The sequence below is a fragment of the Canis lupus genome, chromosome 7 (genome assembly GCF_003254725.2).
Source record: "Canis lupus dingo isolate Sandy chromosome 7, ASM325472v2, whole genome shotgun sequence".
Classification (NCBI taxonomy): Eukaryota; Metazoa; Chordata; class Mammalia; order Carnivora; family Canidae; genus Canis; species Canis lupus.
Genome location: NC_064249.1, coordinates 69,001,600 through 69,025,611, shown reverse-complemented (window position 1 = coordinate 69,025,611; position 24,012 = coordinate 69,001,600). Strand labels below are relative to the sequence as shown.

General features: G+C 36.4%; 2 protein-coding genes across 10 annotated transcripts in view; one reads left to right on the top strand and one right to left on the bottom strand.

The window, feature by feature from the left end:
- The window catches only part of NDC80 (NDC80 kinetochore complex component), a 48,885-nt gene extending 47,029 nt beyond the window's left edge, over positions 1 to 1,856 (bottom strand). For all 5 annotated transcript variants that reach the window (XM_025429376.3, XM_025429377.3, XM_035718627.2 and 2 more), the window contains exons 1-2: positions 1,726 to 1,856; positions 322 to 431 (exon numbers count right to left, since the gene is read on the bottom strand). In XM_025429376.3, coding sequence (XP_025285161.1) covers positions 322 to 422 — 101 coding nt within the window. In that variant the 5' untranslated portion in view covers positions 423 to 431; positions 1,726 to 1,856. The remainder of the gene's footprint in view (positions 1 to 321; positions 432 to 1,725) is intronic.
- Positions 1,850 to 24,012, top strand: part of METTL4 (methyltransferase 4, N6-adenosine) — a 55,863-nt gene continuing 33,700 nt past the window's right edge. For 3 of the 5 annotated variants that reach the window (XR_004817165.2, XM_025429381.3, XM_025429378.3), the window contains exons 1-5: positions 1,850 to 1,983; positions 3,386 to 4,213; positions 6,093 to 6,155; positions 16,699 to 17,068; positions 19,193 to 19,262. Coding sequence is in view for 4 of the 5 variants with exons in the window: in XM_025429381.3 (XP_025285166.3) it covers positions 3,818 to 4,213; positions 6,093 to 6,155; positions 16,699 to 17,068; positions 19,193 to 19,262 (899 nt within the window). In the remaining variant the exon portion in view is untranslated. The other 2 variants (XM_025429380.3, XM_025429379.3) reach the window with 2 other exon arrangements.

Below are 24,012 nucleotides of genomic sequence, written 5' to 3'. Positions count from 1 at the left end.
TGTGCTTCAGTAAATTGAAAGTTTTACCAATGAGCCTGCTCAAATCAGCAGGGCTACAATAAAGGAAGAAAATAGGAAAATTAGTGCTGAAAAGGAATTAACAGCCCTTTTTAGAGGTTGCCTGGCAAACGATGCAGCTTTGGAGATTTAAGGATCATATGAGATAAAACACACCTAAAAACATGCCAATTTTCAGCCTTCATTGATCCAAATTAGGTAATACTGTGAAGGAACAAGATTCATCAGAACATCACTCATAATACATGTATTAACCATCTTTCAGATTTCTTTGTCCACAACAGTAAGTCATGAGGTACTTACGTTTGAGGGGTATGGAGGCCTTGTTTATTGAAATCCTGAGACCTTAAATCCTGCATGGAGAGGCGGCCAGCACCACCGGTGGAAACTGAACTGCGCTTCATGCTTACTACCTGTATTCGTGAATTCAGTGTTAAAAAATCTTTTCAGATATAGATGCCACATTAAGCACCAACTCTTAGCTTCATCCTCAAGCAGAAAGCAGCCAAGTCCCATTATTTCTTCAAGGTAACTTTTTCTTGGACCCTCTTGTTCATATAAGGTGAAGTCCTCATTTGCAAGGAATGTGTATTAATTACATTTAAAAATAATTCAACACGCGGGAATATTTACTCACTGTCTACCATGTACACTCGAGTGTGCAAGGCAATTGAAATGACACAATGATAAATAAGGTGTAATGCCTGCCTTCACATATCCATGGTAGTTAAAGCTCTGAGTCCTAACCCAGATCACATTACTGCTGTTAACTACCCGTTTTCATTGGGAAAGTCAGAGGCTACCGGACGAGAACTACCTCAAGATGTTTCCTTTACTCTGGGCTTAGAGAATACAGCTATTCTGTCTTCTTTTCCGAGTCCATCTCTCTCGCTCTGTCCTCCACCCGCTGCTTTCGATTTATATCCAATTGGCGCCGCTCTTACTTCAATCTCCCTCCCAACAAGGGCAAATTATCTGGTCCACAAAATGGTCCGGAGGCTGCTGCTTATTTTCCAGAAAATTAACATTTCATTTCCTTCCTATCTACTGAAACAGCTTTTGACCCTAGCTCATCTTTGACAGATCTTTTGACCCTATCTCATCTCTGTGGTATTTGACACCATACACCCAGATTTCTCAGGTCCTGTCCTGGTTTCCAGGGAAGTGGACATTTGTAGTTATCCTGTCATTTCTTTGGGCCCTCCTTTGTTTTTTAAAAACCGATTACACTCTACCCTTGGTTCGACCACCTATTTCTTTCACTCCTTTATACATTTCTGCTATCCTTTCAACCCTTCCACTCACCCCTGTGTGCACTCCAAATCTCCACTTAAAATATGGCTTAAGACTTCCCTACACGCCCACTAGGATGTTACACTGCTGTCTCAAAGGCAACACCTCAGGCAGTTTTTCATTCTGTCCTTCCCCCCAAGCTCCCGGCAATTCTCCCCCTTTCCTCCCTCCATTCTCTGCTCTCCACCAGTGTGCCCCTCGGTCCTCTCCTCCCTTGCAAGTCTCCGTCAGTAGGAACTTCTTAAACTCCGGGAAACTGGTGCCTCGCACAGACTCGGCCCGGAGCCCTCCTCACAAGAGTAGACACTAAAACGTCTGTCCCTCAGAGCCTCTGAATCTAAGTTGTTAGCGCCATCGCTTTCTCCCTTCAGAACAGTTCTGCCGGCACAAAATTAGCCCAAAGTCATTAATTACCTTTCTTCCAGTTTCGTGATACAATCCAAGGGCCGAATCCGTAATCCGCGCAACTATTTGCGAGGCAGGACGACAGCCGCCAAAACACCCAACTCCTCCCCGCACCCGCCGGCGCAGTTCGAATTTGAAATCTCCGCTGGCGCCTACGTCATCACGTACGTCGGGCGCGTGCGCAACTCCTCACACGCCGCTCTCGGTCGCAGGAATTCTGCGTACTACTGGCGTCCCGCTGCCTCACTCAGCACCCCGGCGACTCTGGTGAGTGCAAGCGTCCTCTCCAAAGTCCAGTCCGATTTGAAAGTTAGCGCTGAGGCCGCGGGAGCTGTCTGCCTCTGATTAGCGGACAGAGCGCTCCTAATCGCCCTGGAAATGATTTTTCCGTACAGCAACATGGCCGCGCCCTTGTCTCGTAGCAAAAAAGAGAAATTTCTTTCTTTTACCGTCAAAGTGGAGTCTCACATGACCGCTGGTTAGAGGGGTGCTGCTTTCACGATGCAAGGCGGAGGCGTCGTGCAGTTTTTCTAACAAGGGAAGCGGTGAGGTAGGAGATGAGGACTGCTGCGCGTGGGCGGAGCCGCCTTCGAGGTTCCAGCTGGTGTAGCTGCGGCTCGGGCGTCCTGGTCCCCCGCGGTGGCCGGCGAGTGCAGCCGCGAGGAACCCGAGGGAGTAGGGGTGGGGTTGGATGTGAAGGGGAGAGGTAGGGGCCGGAGAGCTTAAGCACAGTAGTTTACTTTGCCTAAACAGGACTAACCTGCTTCCCTGAGTCTGAACTCAAGACAAGTACTGCCCAATACCTGGAGGGAATGAAAAGCTTTGAGCCAAGGTCCTGGTACTTGATTCTTGAAGCAGTTTTGCGGTTAACTAGAATAGTAATTTTGGGCACGTCGCGTTTTCAGTTTCAGTCTTCTGGACTAAATTTCTAGCTCTCACTAGCTATTACATCAGCTCCTCACTGCAGGTGGTGACTCTGAGGGGGAGGACCAAATACCACGATTACCATCACTAATAGCATTTGTTTGAAAAGTTGCTGTGTGTTGGGCACTGCACAGCACTTCACGTAGAGTATCTCATTTAATTCTCTAAACCGCCTTCTGAGATGTCATAAAAAATAAAAAAGATGGATTTGAGACTCAGATTAAATAACTAATATAACTAGTTATATTGCTAATACTACATGGAGCTAGAAGTTTGGATCTAAAGGCGACTATTACTAATCGTGCTATTAACCACTTAATGTATATCTTTTTCTGTCCCACTCTTAAGTTCTCCATTACACTAGATTTAATAGGCCATATCCAGAACTTTACCTTTTTTTTTTTTTTTTTGTTAAAAAATAAGTTTTGAAAAACATAATTGCTGGAGGAGGACTGCTCAGAACCAATAACCTTGCAATTTTGCTAGGGTTTGGTATTTCTGAAATCTGTTAAAATTGCATTGTGCTCTGTCTAGACCAGTCTTCGATTTTATGGTTTTTGCTGTCCCATTGGTAGCAGTGGTTACTGGGCATATTAATGAGCTGACTTATTATGGTAAATGTGCTTTGAAAAAAACAAGGATTGATCTGCTAACAACTTTTCTTGAAATTCTGTGGCTTCTCTAGGTTTATCTCATTAAAAAGGGTGAATTCACATAGATAATGTAGTATTCTTTGCTTTGACAGGACACTCACCTTTAAGAATTGAATGACTTCCTGACTTGGATGTGGACCTAGTGGCTAGATTCAAATATGAAACAGGAGGTTGTGTGGAGGGCTCAGGAAAATAGGAGGATTCAACTGAGATTCCAGAAACAAGATCATATTTTAATGCTCTTTTGCTCAAGTGGCTGAAAATTTTGAATTATCAACCCTGAAATTAAAAGTTTATATTAAAACATTATGTTTCCTTAACGTATCATGAATGTCAAATTCTTTTGTGTGTATGTGTTAAGTTTATATATTTGCACATGAAATCTACCTGTGCATATGAAGTATATTTTTATTGATATGTTGGACGTTTAAGAAGTTAATCTGAAAAGTTGGGTTTTACATCTAAACCCTCATTTCCAGAGATTTTTGTTTTTGCTTTTTGCTTTTCTATTTTAAAAGAAGAGAATGTCTGTGGTGCACCAGCTGTCACCAGGATGGTTACTAGATCATCTTTCTTTCATTAACAACATAAACTATCAACTTCACCAACATCATGAGCCTTGTTGTGGTAAAAATGAGCCTACTTCATCTGTTCACTTTGATTCTCTTCAAATGGATTCTTTGACCTCTTTTGGAACCTCTGCTACATTTAATGCTTTTGACTCTGCCACTCAGCCAGATAATGATGACAGAGGAAAATGTGAAATCTCTATACAGAAATACGTTTTTCGATCTGAGCTATTTAATGTCACCAAACCTTACATAATTTCAGCTGTTCACAATGAATGCCAACAGAGGAATGAAAAGGAATATCCAGTGGATGGTGTTAAAGAAGAAAACTGCCTTTCTATTATTGGGAAGGTAGACAGCTTTAATATGTTTTTATTTTTCTACAGAACATGTAAAAGAAATTTATCATTCCAATATCTTAAATATAATTTATAAAGTCTAAAAACAGCAAAGTGTAGAAAGTTTTTAGTTCTATCCAGTGTAATTTTTAATTCTTTACTAATGTTCTATCATTCTTAGGCCACATTTGCATATTTCAAAAGTAAGCAAAGTTTGTTTAAAAGTGAACGCTCTGTAAATTAAAACTGAACAACAATAGCAAAAAGCCCTTTATGCTTAGTCATTTGTATTAATTGTTTTTGCAGCTGTTTTTGTTCAACAACTGCTGCTTTGTCTGCAAAATCCTAAAACAGTATTTGGATTTTGGGAGATTTTTAGAGACCTGTCCTTTGGGGATAAACTCATAATGAAGTTTGCAAGAAGGGGATGATATTTCATAAAGTTTTATTAATAAAAGTAGAAAGCTGCTATAGAAAATTGTATGTGTTCTTAAAGTATACATATTTGTATATTCACCGGTGCAGTCTTTTGGTGATGTTTCAAGAATGCCATACGAAATCAAATTAATTATGCTTTAATACTTTGTGTGTTTCTGAAGAGTTCAGAGGTGATTATACAAAGTCTGTTTTGGATACATTATATTAAGATTTTCTTTGATAGAGATAGGAATAACTTTTATTACTCACCCATACGTGTTTGAGATCTTTCTGTGTGCTGTTGTACATGAAGGGATGAAACAAGATAAACGCAGTATCTTATAATTGATAGCCATGAAGAAAGATACTAAATAAGAAAGCATGTTGAGAATTAGAATAAGGGAAGTAATAGAGATAATTTAATACATTGTTCTAGTTTCCTGAAGTAGAACTTTTAATATGTTTGTAATTTCTTTATTCCGTCTTTTTTTTGTCTTGGCAGATATTTATTGAGCCTTTACTGTCAGGCATAGGAAAGAAAACATATAGTTTGAGATTTCAGCAAAATAGTATATAGATTATCATAACTACTACTAGTTCAGACAAATAAGCATTTACAGTTTGCTAAGTATGGGCATCTTTTAATGTTTACACTGTTACGTTGGTTAAATTTGTCATTTTAATATAGAAAAATATAGGTGAGCATATGTAATGAATCATCTTGACAAAACTCACCTTATTTCTGACATGCTAAAGCAAATTATACAACTAGCTTATTCTTCAGTTCATTTATTTATTCAGCTAGCAAGCATTTATTGTTAGCCTACTAGGAGTATGCAACCATATAGACATTAGTGTTTCAGCAATAAGAATTATGAAGTCTCTGCTCTATTTTGCACTGTCTTAAATGTTCTTTTCTATGAAGTTGTTAGATACAGAACCGTGTTAGTATACCTGATTTGCACCTAGCTTTCAGATCAATCATAAAGAGCTATTGAAAATGCACTGGATTTTTTTTTTTTGAATGATAGTATATGAATAGTTCCTCTCCTCAAAAATGAAGAGGTTGAGAATTATATCATATATAACTGTTAGATGATACTGGTAATTTTATACAGTGTCACAGTTTTCTGGTGTTCTATGGATGTCCCTGCTACATTTTATCATTGTTACTAGTTCTTATTAATAGCTTAGGTGACTTTATATTACTCAGTAAGCCTGTAGTAGTAGTAGTAGCAGTAGTAGTAGTAATAATAATGATGATGATGATGATAATAAATAGTAGTTTTTTATTTGGGAAAGCTTATTTCCTTTGTCCATACACTTTTCACTGATTTCGACCTTAGCAGTCAATTAACCTCTTAAAGACTGAGATACTATGGAAAATATGATAAAAAAGAGATACTAATACATTTCAAAATATCAATATTGTGCTAGACGGTAACATAATTTTCTCCCTGTAATTTACTCTTTAGAAGCGTAAAAGATGTGTTGTTTTCAATCAAGGTGAATTGGATGCAATGGAATACCATACAAAGGTAAGGTGTAAAATGTTCATTGATGACCTTGGAAGATTAATGTGTAGTATAAATGAACCATATAAATAAGGATGTTCTTAAAAATTAAGCAGTTATTTTGATCTGAGTTAGAATTTAATAATGGATTGATTTATTATTTTTATAGTAATAATTCAAACCAGTTTTTATTAAAATTTTATATTCTATTAGTTTTACTATTTAACATTAGTAAACTTATACTATATTGGTTAGGTTTAGAAATTTGTTAAGTTTTAAAGTCTGTCATCCATAGGTAAAACAACTTAAAATAATTGCAGTAGAAAACATGAACAAGGTGAGGGATGTATTTTTAAAATGTGGCGATAAAGAGGAACTAGTAGTTAAATGAGAAGAAGCAGAGGGTACCCAAGTATTTTAAGCTTTAACTCTCTAAGGAAACTTTTTGATCAAAATGGGAAGATTGGGGTTGGAATTTGTCTTAGGAGGGATGATAGTAAATACAGTCTTGAATATGTTGAGTTAATTTGATGGTAGGATGTAAGATTTTTTTCTCTCTTTTTGTTGGAAAATATACATAACAAAATTTGCCGGTTTTCCATTTTTAGGTGTATAATTCAGTGACATTAAGTATATTCACAATATTGTGCCATAATCACCATGCATCCATCTCCAGATAGAATCTACACTGTTTAAATAACTGCATTTTCCTATTTTCACAGCTCCCAGACCTCTATTCTACCTTCTATATTTTGAGTTTGCCTATTATAGGTATATAAATGGAATCATATATTTATTGTTTTGTGTCTGATTTATTTCATTTAGCATAATGTCTTCAAGTTTCATTCCTGTATCAGAATTTTATTCCTTTTTTATGACTGAGTAGTATTTCATTGTATGACTGCACCTTCATTTTGTTTATCCATTTATTTGTTTATGGACATTTGGGTTCTTTCTACCTTTTGGCTCTTGTGAATAATGCTGCTATGAATATTTGGTATATAAGTATCTATTTTAGTTCTGCTTTCAGTTCTTTCCAGAATATAACCAGATGTGAATTGCTGGATCATGTTTGTATTGAACTTTTTAAGGAACTGCCAAGTTGTTTTCCATAGCAGTTGCACCATTTTACATTCCTACCAGCAATGCACAAGGGGACCAGTCTCTGCACACTCTAATACTTAAAATTTTCTGTTTGCCTTTTTAAAAATAAAAGCCATCCTAATAGGTGTGGAGTGGTATCTCATTGTGGTTTTCATTAATATGTTGGATTTTACACATATTGAAGATACCTGAATACACAAATGCTAAGTCTTTCAATAACAAAAGTCTGCTTTAGTTTGTTAATTTTGGAAATATTTCTATTGCCTAGAAATGTCACTTGCAAGATTAAACTGCAGAACTTTGCAAAAATCAAGGATCTGATATGAGAAAGCTGAACAATTTTAAGATGTTAAATGAAATTAGAGAATAGAATTTCTTGAATTTATGGAATGTTTGATGTTGGTATGAGGACTGTTAATAGACAAGATATGTAGATAATCGTAAGGAACATATATTAAGGAAAAGACTATAGTAGAACTTGTCTTATTATTACTGAATCTATCTGTGCCCCTCCTTTTCTTCCTATCTAATTCATTTATACACTTATTCACTCACTTATTAAGTACATTAATTCACTTTACTTACAAATATTCATTAAATGCCAGCAACCAGACAGTGTTAGCTCTGGGACTTCAGTAGAAGTTGAGATATAGTGCCTCTGTTGCAGCATTTACTTTCTTGAGAGACACAGACAATAAAACTAAACTATATATCATAAAAAGCAGTATCATAGGACAATTTTAGTATACTGTGAGGGTAAATAGAGTGGGCATCCAACTTAGAGTTGAGGATACGGTGTCAAGGAAAGCTTAATGGAGGCACTGATTTCGTATAAGTTGAGTCTTTGCAGTAGGCATTAGTCATATGAAGGTGATGATGAAGAGAGGGCTTTGAGAAGAATAGCATTTTGTAGCATTTAGAAGCAAAATGGAAAAAGCTTGTTTAAGGAACTGAAAAAGACTCAGGATGGCTGGACTGTGGAATGTGGAGAGAATGGTTAGAGATGAAACTGGGGAAATAAGTCACATTATGTGAGGATTTCCAAGTCTACCTTAAGACATTTAGGACTTAAAGGTGTTGGGAAGCTGTTGAAAGCAGATGACAGGATCAGATTTGTATTTTATTTAATTTATTTAATATTAACTTTATTTTTAGATAGATAATGCATTCATTTGGTGAGTGAATGTACAGAGTATATAGTAAAGTCTTTCTCTAATCCCCATCCCTCAGTCACTGCTTCCTCCTCCCAGTGTATTTGTCCAGTGGTAGTGTTCATATATGAAAGACAGTATGGACATATATTCCCCTGCTCCTTTTTTATTTAGATGGTAGCATACTTGATACAATTTTGCCCCTTGTTTTTTTCCCTTCAGGTAAAAACATACTTTACAAATTGTTTTATGTTTCGTTGTTGTTCAACTTTTATTAGTCTTTATTGACATTTAGGTATATTATACACATGCTGCTTTCTATATATGTGTGTGTATCTACAGAATGCATTTCAAGCAATTAAGTTGCTAGTTTCAGAGGTTTTAACCTTTTGATAGATATTGTCAGATTGCTACTGGAGAGGTTTTATCATCTTATTAGCAAACCAGAAATGTGTAATTTTTAAAAAGATTTATTTATTTATTCATGAGAGACACAGACATAGGCAGAGGAAGAAGCAGGCTCCTTGAAGGAGCCCAATGTGGGACTCAATCTCGAATCCCGGGATCACGATGTGAGCCAAAGGCAAGTCGCCCAACCTCTGAGCCACTGAGGCGTCCCTAAAAATGTGTAATTTTTCCTATTTTCCCACATCCTTACCATCACAGTGTATGTGATGTGTTGTTTTTGATCTTTGCCAATCTGATAGGTAAAAAATTATATTTCAGTATGATTTTAGTTTGCATTCTCTTATTAGGAGTGTAGTTAAGTATTTTTACATATATTTAAAAACCATTTGTATTTTTTTTAATGTGAACTATTTGTTTCTTTTGCATATTAAAAAAATTGTGTCCTTAATTACTAGGTGCTCTTTATATGTTAGGGAAAGTAGTTCTTTTTGATATACATTACAAATATATTTTTACCAGTTTGTCATTTTAATTTTGATTGTCTTTTAGCACATACACAGTTATATTTTTATTTAATTTATTCTTTTTTTTTTCTTTTAGAAGTTCTAGATATTTTAGTCCTAATTAAAATGGAATTTCTTCTTCAAAGCTTTAAAAGAATTTTCCCACGGAGGAAAAAAATAAAGAATTTTCCCATGTTTTCTTCTAGAATACTTATGATTTCTTTTTTTTTTTTTAATTTTTAATTTATTTATGATAGTCACAGAGAGAGAAAGAGAGAGAGGCAGAGAGAGAAGCAGGCTCCATGCACTGGGAGCCCGATGTGGGATTCGATCCCGGGTCTCCAGGATTGCGCCCTGGGCCAAAGGCAGGCGCCAAACCGCTGCGCCACCCAGGGATCCCCTAGAATACTTGTGATTTCATTTCACATTTATATCTTTGATTCATTTAGATATGAAGTGTAATTGCACGTACACATGTGTTTATTTCTGGACATTATACTTATTTAATTTGTCTATTTTCCAGTTTCTTTTCAGGTTATATAACATGAGTATGTTTTAATATTTGGTATGCTCACCTCTCCCCCCATCCTTACTGCTCTTTTACAGAGTTATTCTGTTTTGTTTATTTTCCCATATGAATTTTAGGATCAATTTAATTCTAAATATTTTTTTTTTAATTTTTATTTATTTATGATAGTCACAGAGAGAGAGAGAGGCGCAGAGACACAGGCAGAGGGAGAAGCAGGCTCCATGCACCGGGAGCCCGATGTGGGATTTGATCCCGGGTCTCCAGGATTGCGCCCTGGGCCAAAGGCAGGCGCCAAACCGCTGCGCCACCCAGGGATCCCCCAGGATCAATTTAATTCTAGTTAGAAAAATAAGCAATTGGACTTTTTATGGCATCAAGTTAAATTTATAAATTAAATTAGGGCCTACTGACTTCTTTAAGATGTTGGTAACACGAATATATCTTTCCATTTACTTCAGTTTCTGTTAACATTATATAAGATTTTCTTTATAAAAGTCTTGCCAATTTACTAAGTTGCTGTATTTTTTTTTCTCTTAATTTCATGGGTTTTCCAGGTCATACTTATAACTTCTGAAAACAGTAATACTTTTACTTACAGCTTTCCATTTATTGTATTTTTAATTTATTTCTTGTTTGTAATTGTATAGGCTGGAAAATATAATACAGTATAGTTTTTAAAGATTTTATATATTTATTTGAGAGAGAGAGAAAAGATTTTATTGATTGAAAGAGTGAGAGAGTGTGAGAAAGAGAGCACAGTTGGAGGAAGGCCAGAGGGAGAGGAAGAGAGAGAAGCAGAAGCAGGCTTCCTGCTCAGCGGGAGCCCCTGACGTGGGGCTCAATCTCAGGACTCTGGGACTATGACCTGAGTTAAGGGGAGACACTTAACCGACTGAGCCACCCAAGTGCCCCTCTATCTGTTATTTATTGTTATTATCAAACATGGTTATTGAATTTTATGAAATGTTTTTTTAAGCATCTGTAGAGATTGAATAGCTGATTTTTCTACTAGTATTTCTCTTTGATTTTTTCTTCATGTGTAACCATCCTTGTGTTTGTAGTATATGCTTCCAGATGACCAGCTGTCAGTACCTTCTCCTCACACAGAGACACATGTTGAATTGTCTCCTGTTAGCCTGGTGAATCATAAAGTTTCTCCATCTGAATATTGGAAACAGGCACCAATCTTGGCCCTGTGTGAACTCCTGGCACTGTTTCTTCTATCTTTTGGGTGGTTCTTTTTCTGGCCTTGGATAATTCCCTTATACACCTAAGCATATTAGTACTTAGGGGAATTTCTCTAGTGCTACTGTCTATAGATCTTCATAGTTCTCTCTCTCTCTGTGGCTCTTTCCTCTCTGGTACTCTATCCTGTGGCTTCTTGTCTTGACCTCCCTATATTTTCTGCCTTGTCTACTCAGCTCTGGATTTCTCCTAGCTTTTGTCCAGAGCCGTCTTTCTTGTGGCCTGGAAACTTCCCAGGCCGTTAGCTGGGGCAGTCATAGGGCTTACCTATGATTACTTTCATTGTTTTATTTCCTGATGTCCTGTCTTGAAAGCCGTTGTTCCTGAGACTCCATCTTGGTTGAAAGTAGAAAATTTCGGCTGCTTTGAACATTTTTTCTTTATCATTGATTTTTAGCAGTTTGATTATGATGTTTCTTACTGCAGTTTTCCACTCCTCCTTTGTTAAGATTGAATCTGTGAATTAATAGTCTTCAGCAAATTTGGAAATTTTTGGTCATTACTTCCTCAGATATTTTCTGTCTTTTTCATATTGAACATTTTTATTGTGTTGTTTTCAAGTGCACTAATCTTTTCATCAATACCTGCTTTTAATACAACCTAGTCTATATTTCATTTTTGCATTGAACAAGCATACCTTGTTTTATTGTGCTTTGCTTTATTGCACTTTGCAGATATCATACGTTTTAAAAAATGGGTTTTGTGGCAACCCTGCATCAAGCAAGTCAGTCAGTGCCATTTTTCCCAACAGCATTTGCTCATTTTGTGACTGTCACATTTAGATAATTCTTGGAGTATGTTAAATTTTTTCATTATAACATTTGTTATGGGGATCTGTGATGAGTGATCTTAGGTAATTGTTTGGGGGCACCACAAATATAAGATGGCAAACTTAATAAGTGTTGTGTGATCTTACATCTCCACCAACCAGCTGTTCCCGTCTCTCTCCCTCTTCTTAGGTCCCTGTTGCCTGATACACAACAGTCTTGAAATTAGGTTAATTAATAACCCTGCAATTGCCTTCCAAGTGTTCAAGTGAAAGGAAGAGTTGCTGGTTTCATACTTAATTTTTTTTTTTTTTTGAGACAGAGTGCGGGGTGGCAGGGGAGGGCAGGCTCTATGCCCAGTGTAGAGTCCGACACAGGGCTCAATCTCATGACCCTGAGATCATGATCTGAGCTAAAATCAAGAGTCAGATGCTTAACCGACTGAACCACCCAGGCACTCCAAGATGTCTCATGCTTTAAATCAAAAGCTGGAAATAATTAAGTTCAGTGAAGAAGGCCTGTCAAAACCTGAGATATGCTGAAAATTAGGCCTCTTTCACCAAACTGTTAGCCAAATTGTGAATGCAAAGCAAAAGTTCTTGAAGAAAGTTTAAAGTCTTAACCCAGTGAATATATGAATGATAAGAAAGTGAAATCAGCCTTCTTGCTGAGATGGAGAAAGTTTTAATGGTTTGGATAGAAGATCAAACCATACACACGCAATATTCCCTTAAGTCAAAGCCTAATCCAGAGCAAGGACCTAACTCTCTTCAAATCTATGAAGGTTGAGAAGAGGTGTGAGGAATTTGTTGAAGAAAAGTTTGAAGCGAGCAGAGGTTGGTTCATGAGGTTTAAGAAGGTGTCTTCACCTGCAAAGTGCGAGGTGAAGCAGCAAGTTATCCAGATGATGTAACTAAGATCATTATTGAAGGCTACACTAAACCACAGATTTCCAATGTAGATGTAATAGCCTTCTATTGGAAGAAGATGCCAGCTAAGCCTTTCACAGATAAGAGAATGCCTGACTTCAAAGTTTCAAAGAACAGGTTGACTCATTAAGGGCTAATGAAGCTGGTAACTTTAAGTTGAAGTCAATGCTCATTTACCATTCTGAAAATTCCAGGGCCCTGAAGAATTATGCTAAATTGGGGCACCTGAGTGGTTGAGTTGGTTAAGCTTCTGACACTTGATTTTGTCTTGGGGTGCTGGGGTCAAGCCCTGTGTCAGGCTCTGTACTTAGTGGGAAGTTGGCTTGAGGATTTTCTCCCTCTCTGCCTCTCTCCCTGCTCATGGGCACACATGCTCTCTCCTTTCAAATCTTAAAAAAAAAGAATTATGGTATATTTGCTATGTGTTTGCTCTATAAGTGGAGCTACAAAACCTGCATGACAGCATATCTGTTTATATGGCTTACTGAATTTTTTTTTTTTTAAGATTTTTGAGAAAGAGTGACAGAGAAAGTGCATTCAGCAGGAGAAGATTTTGGGAGAGAGTGTGTGACAGAGCTGAGCAGGGAGCCCAGTGTGGGACTTGATCCCAGAATCCTGGGATCATGACCTGTGCTGAGGGCAGATGCTTACCTGACTGAGCCACCCAGGTGCCTCACTTACTGAATCTTTTAAACCTACTGTTAAGGTATACTGGGCAGCCCAGGTGGCTCAGTGGTTTAGCGCCGCCATCAGCCCAGGGCGTGATCCTGGAGACCTGGGATCGAGTCCCATGTCAGGCTCCCTGCATGGAGCCTGCTTCTCCCTCTGCGTGTGTCTCTGCGTGTGTCTCTGCCTCTCTTCCTCTGTGTTTCTCATGAGTAAATAAATAAAATCTTAAAAAAAAAAAGACCTGCTCAGAAAAAAAGATTCCTTTCAAAGTAGTACTTATTAATAATGCACCTGTTGACCCAAGAGCTCTAATGGAGATACACAATTAGATGTATGTTGTTTTCATGCCTGCAAATATGAAATCCACTTGGTAGCTCATGGATCAAGGAGTAATTTCAACTCAATCTTTTTTTTTTTTTTTCAACTCAATCTTATTATTGAAATACATTTCATAGGGCTATAGCTTCCACAGGCAGTGATTCCTCTGATGGATCTGGGCACAAAGTCAATGGAAAAAGAGTCACTTTTCTGAAAAAGAGTCACTATTCTAGGTGCCATTAAGAATATTTGTGATTAAAAAAAAAAAAGAATATTTGTGATTCATGGGTGAGGTCAAAATATCAACATTACCAGGAACGTGGAAGAAGTTGATTCCAGCTCTAATGAGTGGCCTTGAGGGGCTCTAGACTTCAGTGGAGGAAGTCACTGCAGATGTGGTGGGAATAGCACGAGAGCTAGAATTAGAGGTAGAGCCTAAAGATGTGACCAAATTGCTGCAATCTCATGATAAAGCTTTAACAAGATGAGAGGTTGTTTCTGATAGATGAACAAAGAAATGGTTCCTTCAGGTGGAATCTACTGCTGGTGAAGATGCTGTGAATATTGCTGAAATGGTAACAGAGGACTTAGAATATTCCATAAACTTGGTTGCTAAAGCAGCAACAGGGTTTGAGAGGATTGACTCCAGTTTGGAAAGAAGTTCTGTGAGTAAAATGCTATCAAATAGTGTTCACGCTACAGCGAAATCATTTATGAAAGGAAAAGTCAATTGATGTGGAAAACTTTGTTGTTGTCTTATTTTAAGAAATTGCCTTGGCTACCTCAACCTTCAGCAACCACCACCTAATGAGTCAAGAGCTATTAACACAGAGACCAGACCCTCCTCTGGCAGTAAGAATATGACTTGCTGAAAGATTAATAGTCTGTATTTTTTAGCAATAAAATATTTTAAAATTAAGGTATATACATTGTTTTTAGAGATGTAATACTATTGAATCCTTAATGGAATAGTGTAAATATAACTTTTATATGCATTAGGAAACCAAAAAATTCATTCGGCTCACTTTATTGCAATAGTCACCTTATTGTGGCCTGGAACTAAATCACCAAAGTCTCCCATATGGTACCAGGAATTTTAATTTTTAACTGACCTTCAGATAATTCCAATCAGGTGATTTAGAAATAGTCCAAATACCGTATTTTGAGAAAGACTACACCAAAGGGACAGAAATGTAATGATCATAGAAGAGAGTATATAATCTGATTTATAAAATGCAGATGAGTCATTTGCAGCCGTTGCTTCAAATGGTTGCCTTTATTGCAATAACTTGGCTTTATTCTGGTGGTCTGGAACGCAATCCACAATTATTCTGTGGTATGTACTTTTTTCTCCAGAAGTTCAACTATTATTTATTTTTTTAGTAATTTTTGTGTCTCTTAACATACTCAGATTTTGGTTTACATTTTTGAATGTATGAATATGGTTATGATAAATACCATATTATCCTTTTCTACTTTTGTTCCTAATCACTTAAATGGGCTACAAGTCCAACCTTTTCTACTATTTGTATCATCCGTGTTATTCTTGCATGCTTCTATTGAATGATTATTCTTCCGTAATGTGTTGTATCTTCTCTACATACCTGATAATTTTATTTTTTGTAAGTCCTTTCAATTTTAGCTTTTTGGGTACTAGATATTTTCATATTCCTATACATATTCTTGAACTTTGTTCTTTGACAAAGTTACTTTGAAACTGGTTGATGCTTTTGTGACTTTCTTTTAAAGTTTTGTAGCTTGTTTTAAGGTGTTTTAGTTAGGACTAGAGCAATCTTTAGAGCTATTTTTTCCCCCACTCATGAGGCAATACCCTTTTAAGTAGTCCACTTGATGCCTTGTAAATTAGGAGATTTTCCATTCTGGCTGGTTGGGAGCCTTGTGGATTGTTCCTCTGATCATTTCACATCTTTTTCTTTCCCAGAACTTGGGTAGACTTGAGTGGACTCTTCTGCAGCTTTTAAGAATTGTGTTGCTCTGTCCTCTTTGATACCCTGCCTTGCAAACTCTAGCTGCTTTGACCTTTCCAGACTTGCAGCAGCATCTTCTCAACTCAGAAAGACTGTTGGACTCTGAATGGGTCTCCTTTGCTGTGCTGCTGCCTGGAAACTTTCTCAAGGCTGTAAGCGGGAGCAATTATTTGTTTCTCCTTTTTTGGGACCACTGTTGTTCACTTGATGGATGTTGACATCCATCCAAGGTCTGAAAGCCTTTAAAAAATAATTTTATACTTTTTAAAAATATAATTTCAGATGAAAAGTTAAATCTGATCTCTGCTACTACATCTTGCCTTGAAGTGGAACTTAAGTTTTAATTTTATAATTAACTGTAATTGTAGTTTTACAAAACTTTGTTTATAGCTCACTTAATACTTTTTTTTAATAATTTAAGCAATATAAATTCAAAGGTAAGTTGATCTTAAAATTAGATCACTAGAAAAATTTAATATTAAATGTGATTTCAACTTAATTTGCTTTATAGATTAGGAATTCTATTTTTTTTTAATTTATTTATGATAGACAGAGAGAGAGAGAGAGAGAGAGAGAGAGGCAGAGACACAGGAGGAGGGAGAAGCAGGCTCCATGCCGGGAGCCCGACGCGGGACTCGATCCCGGGACTCCAGGATCACACCCTGGGCCAAAGGCAGGCGCTAAACTGCTGAGCTACCCAGGCTGCCCCGTTTATTTAATTTTAAATGAATTTATGAGGTTTGTTTTATTCCACATTTAAGAAACAGCAATTAAAAGGTATACTCATATATTCTTACCATTATATTTTATTATAAAATTATTTTAGTATAAGCTTTATAATATTGATTTCAATCCATAAGTTCACATATTCAAGGCATAGTAGGAATTTCATTTTTTAGAGAAAGTGTTTTAATATAAATGACCTTTTAATGTATTTTAACAAATTTTTCTTACAGATCAGGGGACTGATTTTGGATGGCTCTTCAGAGTTAATCCAAGAAGGTTTCAAAAGTGGCTTTCTTCATCCACTTTCTGAAAAATGGGACAAGTGTAGTGAGCCTGTTACCTTACCACTTGATACCTGCAATTTGTCAGAATTATGTGCAATGGCGAAGCATTTGCCTTCTTTGAACGAAACGGAACTTCAGGCATTACAATTGATGGAAGAAGATATATCTGTTACAGAACAGGATTTATTTTCACGGGTTGTTGAAAACAACTCTAGCTTTACAAAAATGATTACTTTAATGGGGCAGAAATACCTGGTGCCACCCAAAAGCAGTTTTCTTTTGTCTGACATTTCTTGTATGCATCCACTTCTAAACTGTAAGTAATTATTATGTTATTAGAAAAATGTAATTTTTTTGTGGCCTCAAAAGTCAAGATCTAGTCTGAATGCTGGATGTGGATCAACATTATGAGGGTAGCATAAACAATTTTCTCTGTGTGACTTTTTCTTTTAAAATGCTGACTTTTGATTTAAAAACATTTAAAATTTTTTTAAAAAGGTACTTAAGAACAAAGGGTCAAAAAATAATTAGTTCCCATAGAAACAAATATATTTGCTGCTCTGTACTTAGGAATTCAGGATACGATTGGGTTTGGCTAAACAATTTTTTGAAAAATATTTATTTATTCATTCATGAGAGACACACAGAGAAGCAGAGACACAGGCAGAGGGAGAAGCAGGCTCCATGGGAGGGAACCCGATGTGGGACTCTATCTTGTATCCTGGGATCACGCCCTGGGCCAAAGACAGATGCTCAACTGCTGAGCCACCCAGGTATCCCTGGCCAAACAGTTTTATTTAACTTTTCCTTATGGCAAAGTAGATTCACTTCAGATACGAATATTAACACCCTTGCCTTTTAGGTTACATTTTAAGCTAGTGTTCAAGTTTATTGTCTAAAATTTCTTGAAATATTTTCCTATATAATGTTAACAAAATGTAAAGGTTGAAGTCCATCATCATACACACCTGGATATGAATTTAGATTCTAAAGCTAATGTTAGTCTTTCATTTCACAAAACTGAAGTTCAGTTTCCTAGTTTATAAATGGTTATCATAATAATCTATTTCTGAAGGTCATTTTAAGGAATACATGGATTAATCTGCATCAATTGTTTATCTCAGTGATTTATATGTATTTAATAGGTATTTCTAAGAGATGCAGTAGGAAAGAACTGTACTGATCAATTTAATATGCTATTGCTATTTGTATATTTAATATAAAAATTCTAAGTTATTAAATGACATAGTTCATTAAGGAAAATCTTTTAATTGCTGTCAATGCATGTTATACTTGAGTAATTATTCATGTCACGGTGTCATAAATTCTTCAGGGTAAGTGACAGGATAATAAAGGGAAAATTATGTTTGAACGTTTTCTGCTCTTTTTGATTTTTGTCACCATAATAGTTTAAAAACCATTACATTCTCATTGCAATTTGCACTGTTTTGATTACTTGTGAAATTGTACATTTACCAAAATATACCTATGTTTATAAAAGCAGAAGATACAGCTCTTCCTTTCCAGGCAATGAGTGTGAGTGGAATGATGGAACTAGCAAGTTTCCATTTGGCAAACATTATAGTGATTAGATCTCAAAACAGTAGTTGAAAAGATGAGACACAGGATATTTGCACAGTTTTAGAGTATCTAACAAGATATTTATTAATTACAAAGTGAAAACTAGAGAAACCTGGTAGACAACACTTTAACCAAATGATTAAAGGTAGTATCACAATAACGAGACATTTTGACACGTGTTTTTGATTACTTTGGTAATATTCTTGCCAAACATTAATAATATAAATTTAATTACAAGGAAATACCAAATCCAAATTAAGAGACTTTCTATTAAATAACTGGCCAATAGCCTTCAAACTGTCGAGATCATACATGACAAGGAAAGACTGAGGAACTTTCCCAGTTTGGAAGAGGATGAGGAGACATGGCAACCAGATGCAGTGTGGGATCCTGGTTTGGATCCTGGGCCAGGAAAAAAGATGTGTAGACAACTGAGGAGGTTATATTATGGTCTTCGTATCAGTTTTAACAAAATTATTTCAAAATGAACTTTAAAAAAAGCTAAAGAAATGAACCCCCTCCCTCACCAAAAATAACACCTCACTTAGGCTTAAAAAGACCATATTAATATGGCTATCAAGACATAAAGGGCATTTACAAATGATTGCTATCCAGCTAAGTGAACTGTAGTTATTTTCAGGTGGTCTTTGCAAAAATAGCAATAGGTGAACTGATGTTAAAATCCTAGGGGTACTAAATTATAAAGGAAATCTTAATATTTTTAGATTAAATTATTTGAATAAATTTTGTAAGTCCTTTTGTTGCATTCCATTATATTCGTGTCTGTTGTAAATCCACTTTAGTTTTTAAAGTAATCACCTACAGAAGATATTTTCTGAAGTTGTTTGCTTGTTTTCAGGTAGGAAAACATATGATGTAATTGTGATAGATCCACCATGGCAGAACAAATCAGTTAAAAGAAGTAATAGGTAAGTGTAAATTAATTGTCTATTAGATATGCCCCCCCCCCTTTTTTTTAAAGTAGGCTTCATGTCCAGCATGGACTCCAACATGGGGCCTGAACTCAGGACCCTGAGATCAAGACCTGAGCTGAGATCTAAGTCGGATGCTTAACTGACTTAGCCACCCAGGCATCCCATGCTTTTTCTTTTTCTTTCTTTTTCTTTTTCTTTCTTTTCTTTCTTTTTCTTTTCTTCTTTTTCTTTTTCTTTTTCTTTCTTTTCTTTTCTTTTTTTTTTTTAAAGATTTTATTCATTTATTTGAGAAAGAGAGACAAAACAGCACAAGCAAGGGGAAGAGGCAAAGAGAGAGGGAGAAGCAGACTTCCTGCTAAGCTGGGAGCCTGATGTGGTGTCCTGAGATCATGACCTGAATCAAAGGCAGATGCTTAACTGATTAAGCCAACCAGGCACCCCCACCTCATGCTTTCTCAAAGCTATTGTCCATTGTAGATTCTGGTTACATTTGCTAAAAATATTACTTTGAGATGTAGGTTGTCTGAACTACTAAAATATTTTCTCTTCAATTTTTAATTCCCCTAATTAGATAATTCTCTTGCACTAGAACTATGTATAGGTACAAGAATGTCAAAAGTAATATACTTATTAATGACTGAGGTTACTGACTGAACCAGTTCAGGGATATTTATATAACACCAAAGAGCAACATTTTTGCCTCCTTTGATAACAGATTTTAAAGTTTAGAAATATTTGCCAAAATATGGGCATACTTTGTTTTGTTGTGCTTCGCTTTATTGTGCTTTGCAGATATTGTCTTTTAAAATATAAAGTTTGTGGCAACCCTACATCGAGCACATCTGTTGGCACCATTTTTCTGACAACATTTGTTCACTTTGTTTCACATTTTGCAATATTTCATTACATTTGTTTTGGTGATCTGTGAACAGAGATGATAACTCCCTGAAAGCTCAGATGATGGTTAGCATTTTTTGGTAATGAAGTATGCGTGTTGTTTTCTTAGATATAATGCTATTGCATACTTAGTTTACTGTTAACAGTATGGTGTAAACTGTTATATGCACTGGGAAAACCAAGAATTATTTTGACTCACTTTATTAAAGTGACACTAGCTTTGTTGTGGTCATCTGGAACTGAATTTGGAATATTTCTGAGGTATGCTTGTATAGTTTTCTTCAGTAGCTGCTGTGAATGAATTTGTCTAACCCATCTTAAATTTGTTTTATGTCATTTTTTATGTCATCTCTTAGAGTAATCAGTTCAATTAATTACTGAGAGGACATTTCCTTTTAATAGCTTTTTAAAACCTTTTAAGTATTTCTCTCCCATTCTAGTGAATATCTTCAGACTCTCAAGCTGATTGCTTGCTGAGTGCAGAGCCCGATGTAGGGCTCTATCTCATGATCCTGAGATCATAACCTGAGGCTGAAACCAAGAGTTGGAGGCTTAACCTGTTCTGCCACCCGCATGTCCCTCTTTAGTATCCTTTAATTTGGAAGTTACTGAGTCTTTTCTGGGGTTTTGTGAAAGTGACATTTCCGAAAGCAACAGTAGAAAACTAATAACAGCATCTATTGATTGAGTCTTGCCCAAGTCTTTATTATTAAAGGAATTGCCAAATGTTGAATTGTATATGTGTGGGTTTATTTTGGGTTCTTTTTTCTGTTCCATTGATGTATGTGTGTTTTGTTGTACTAGTACCATACTGTTTTGATTAGTATAGCTTTTTAATCTATTTTGAAATCGGGGAGCATGATAACCTCCAGCTTTGTTTTTCTTAAAATCACTTTGTCTGTTTAGGGTATTTTGCAGTTCCATACACATTTTAGGATTCTTTGTTCTAGTTCTGTTAAAAATGCCTTTGGTACTTTGATGTGGATTACATTAAGTCTGTAGATTGCTTTGTGTTGTGTAGACATTCTGACAATATTAATTCTTCCAGTCCATGAGCACAGTATATATTTCCATTTATTACTGTTCAGTTTTTTTCATCTTAACACTTTCAGAGTACAGATTTTTCACCTCTTTGGTTAAATTTTTTCTAGGTATTTTGTTCTTTTTGATGCAATTATAAATGGGATTGTTTTCTTGATTTTTCTTTCTGATAGCTTGTTATTAGTGTATAGAAATGCGACAGATTTCTATATGTTCATTTTGTATCCTGTAACTTTACTGAATTCTAGTATCTTTTTGGTGGAGCCTTATGGTTTTCTATGTATGATATTATGTCATCTGCAAGTAGTGACACTTTTACTACTTTTTCAATTTGAATACCTTTGGTTTTTTTCTTGCCTAATTGATGTGGTTGGGATTTCCAATACGTTGAATAAGTGGTGAGAATGGGTATCCTTGTCTTATTTCTGATCTTAGAGGAAAAGTTTTCAGCTTTTTACCGTTGAGTATTATGTTAGCTGGGGTTTATCATATCTGGCCTTTATTATACCTAATATGTTCTTAGTACCCTCTCCATTAGGTTTTTTAAAATCATAAATGGATGTTATATATATTCAGTGCTTTTTTGCATCTATTTAGATGATCATATTTTTATCTTTACTCTTGTTGATGTGGCATATTATGTTGGTAAATTTCACTGGATCATGGTTTATGATCCTATCAAGTATTGTTGATTTTGGTTTGCTGATATTTGAAGAGAATTTTTGCCTCTATGTTTATTGGGGATATTGGCCTGTCTTTTTTTAGTGGTATCTTTGTCTGATTCTGGTATCAGTGTTCTGCTGGCCTTGTAAAATGAGTTTGGAAGCATTTCTTTCTCTTTAATTTTTTGGAATAAGTTGAGAAGGATAGTTACTGTTTTTTAAATGTTTGGTAGAATAATAAATGAAGTAATCTGATCCTGGACTTTTGTTTTCTGGGAGTTTTTAAATTACTGATTCAATTTCATTACTTGTAATGGGTCAGATTTTCTATTTCTTTGTGATTCAGTCTTGGAAGTTTGTGTGTTTCTAGGAATTATTCCATTTCTTCTAGGTTTCCTGTTTTGTTTTCATATAATTTTTTTAGTAGTCTTGTGATACATAGTCTCTTATGAATTTCTGTGGCTTCAGTTGTAACTTCTCTTTCATTTTTGCTATTATTCATTTGAGCCCTTTTTTTTCTTGATGAGTCTGGCTGGGGTTTTTCAATTTTAAGTTTTAAAAGAATAAGGTTTTAGTTTTATTGATCTTTTTCTTTTCTTTTTTTAAAATTTTTTAAAAAAATTTTTATTTATGATAGTCACACACAGAAAGAGAGAGAGGCAGAGACACAGGCAGAGGGAGAAAGCAAGCTCCATGTACCAGGAGCCCTATGTGGGATTCGATCCCGGGTCTCCAGGATTTCGCCCTGGGCCAAAGGCAGGCGTTAAACCGCTGCGCCACCCAGGGTTCCCTTTTTTTTATTTTCTATTTCAATTATCTCCACTCTGATCTTTATTATTTCCTTCTTTCTACTAACTTTGGACTGATCTTTTTCTAGTTTAGGTTAGATTGTTTGGGTTTTGTTTGTTTGTTTGTTTCTTTAGGTAGGTTTGTATTGTTATGAACTTCCCTCTTAGGACTGCCTGCTAACTTTGGCAGGCTGGCTGGAGCTGCAGTGGGCATGGCTTGGAGGTCCTGGGGCATGTTATTCTGTGGCCATCTCTGTGGAATTGCTGGAGTGGAAGTGGGCATAGGCAGGATATATCCATAGGCACAGCATGTGCTGTGCTGTGGGCACAGGTCAGTTGCGTCCTGGAGGGTGCTGTTTTGGGGCTGCCTTGGCAGGATGGCTGGAGCTAGACTGATGTGGTTGGGATTTGGGGCATACTGCATAGCACTTGGCCCACCTTTGAGGGCTGGAGCTGGAGTGGGCCACAGGTCTGGAGTGTGCCTATCAGATTGGTGAAGTACTTGAACCCTGCTGCTGTTTAGACTAGAAGGTAGATGCAGAATGTAAAAATGGCACTTGCTGGTGCCTCTTACCCCAGTGAAAATTCTGTTGGTTCTATACCTATTTGTTGGAGGCTCTAATGTTAGTAAATGTTTTTCCTTGATTTATAGTCTATTTGCCCTTTAAACTGCTATGTTTGAGGGCAGGTGAGTCTGCATTGGCTCCTCATCAATATCCTTCTCTACTGTAGGCCACTTAGTCAACAGTGGGGTTCTTGTATCCATATCTTTCCTACTTTTCCCTATTGGCCCCTTTATCATTTGTTATATACAAGCTGTGCAGTCAGTCCTGTCTTCTTTTGGAAGAATTGCCCTATATAGGAATAGATTTATTATGTGGGAGGAGGTGAGTTCAGAGTCTTTCTGTGCCACATCTTGGACCCTCTTAGCAAATTTTAATGCTTTCAATCTGTTCTGTATTTTAGTTAAAATTGTGAGTGATCCTTTTTCTCTTTTATTATTAGATTATATGTTCTTTGAGAGAAGGGTGCTAATATAGTTTTGTTTTTTTTTTTAAAGATTCATTTATTTATGTGAGCAAGTGAGCACAGATGGAGGGGAAGAGGGGGAGGGAGAAAGAATCCCAAGCAGACTCCACTCTGAGCGTGGAGCCTCATTTGGGCCTTGATCTTATAACCCTGAGATCATGACCTGAGCAGATACCAAAAGTCCAGTGCTTAACCGACTGTGCCACCCACGCTTCCTAGGTTTTTGAAAACTAGATAAAATTAACCATTTTAGCCACTTTAATGTTGTGCAGTTATTACCTTATCTAATTCTGGAATATTTCTGTCACCCCCAAAAGAATCCCTGTT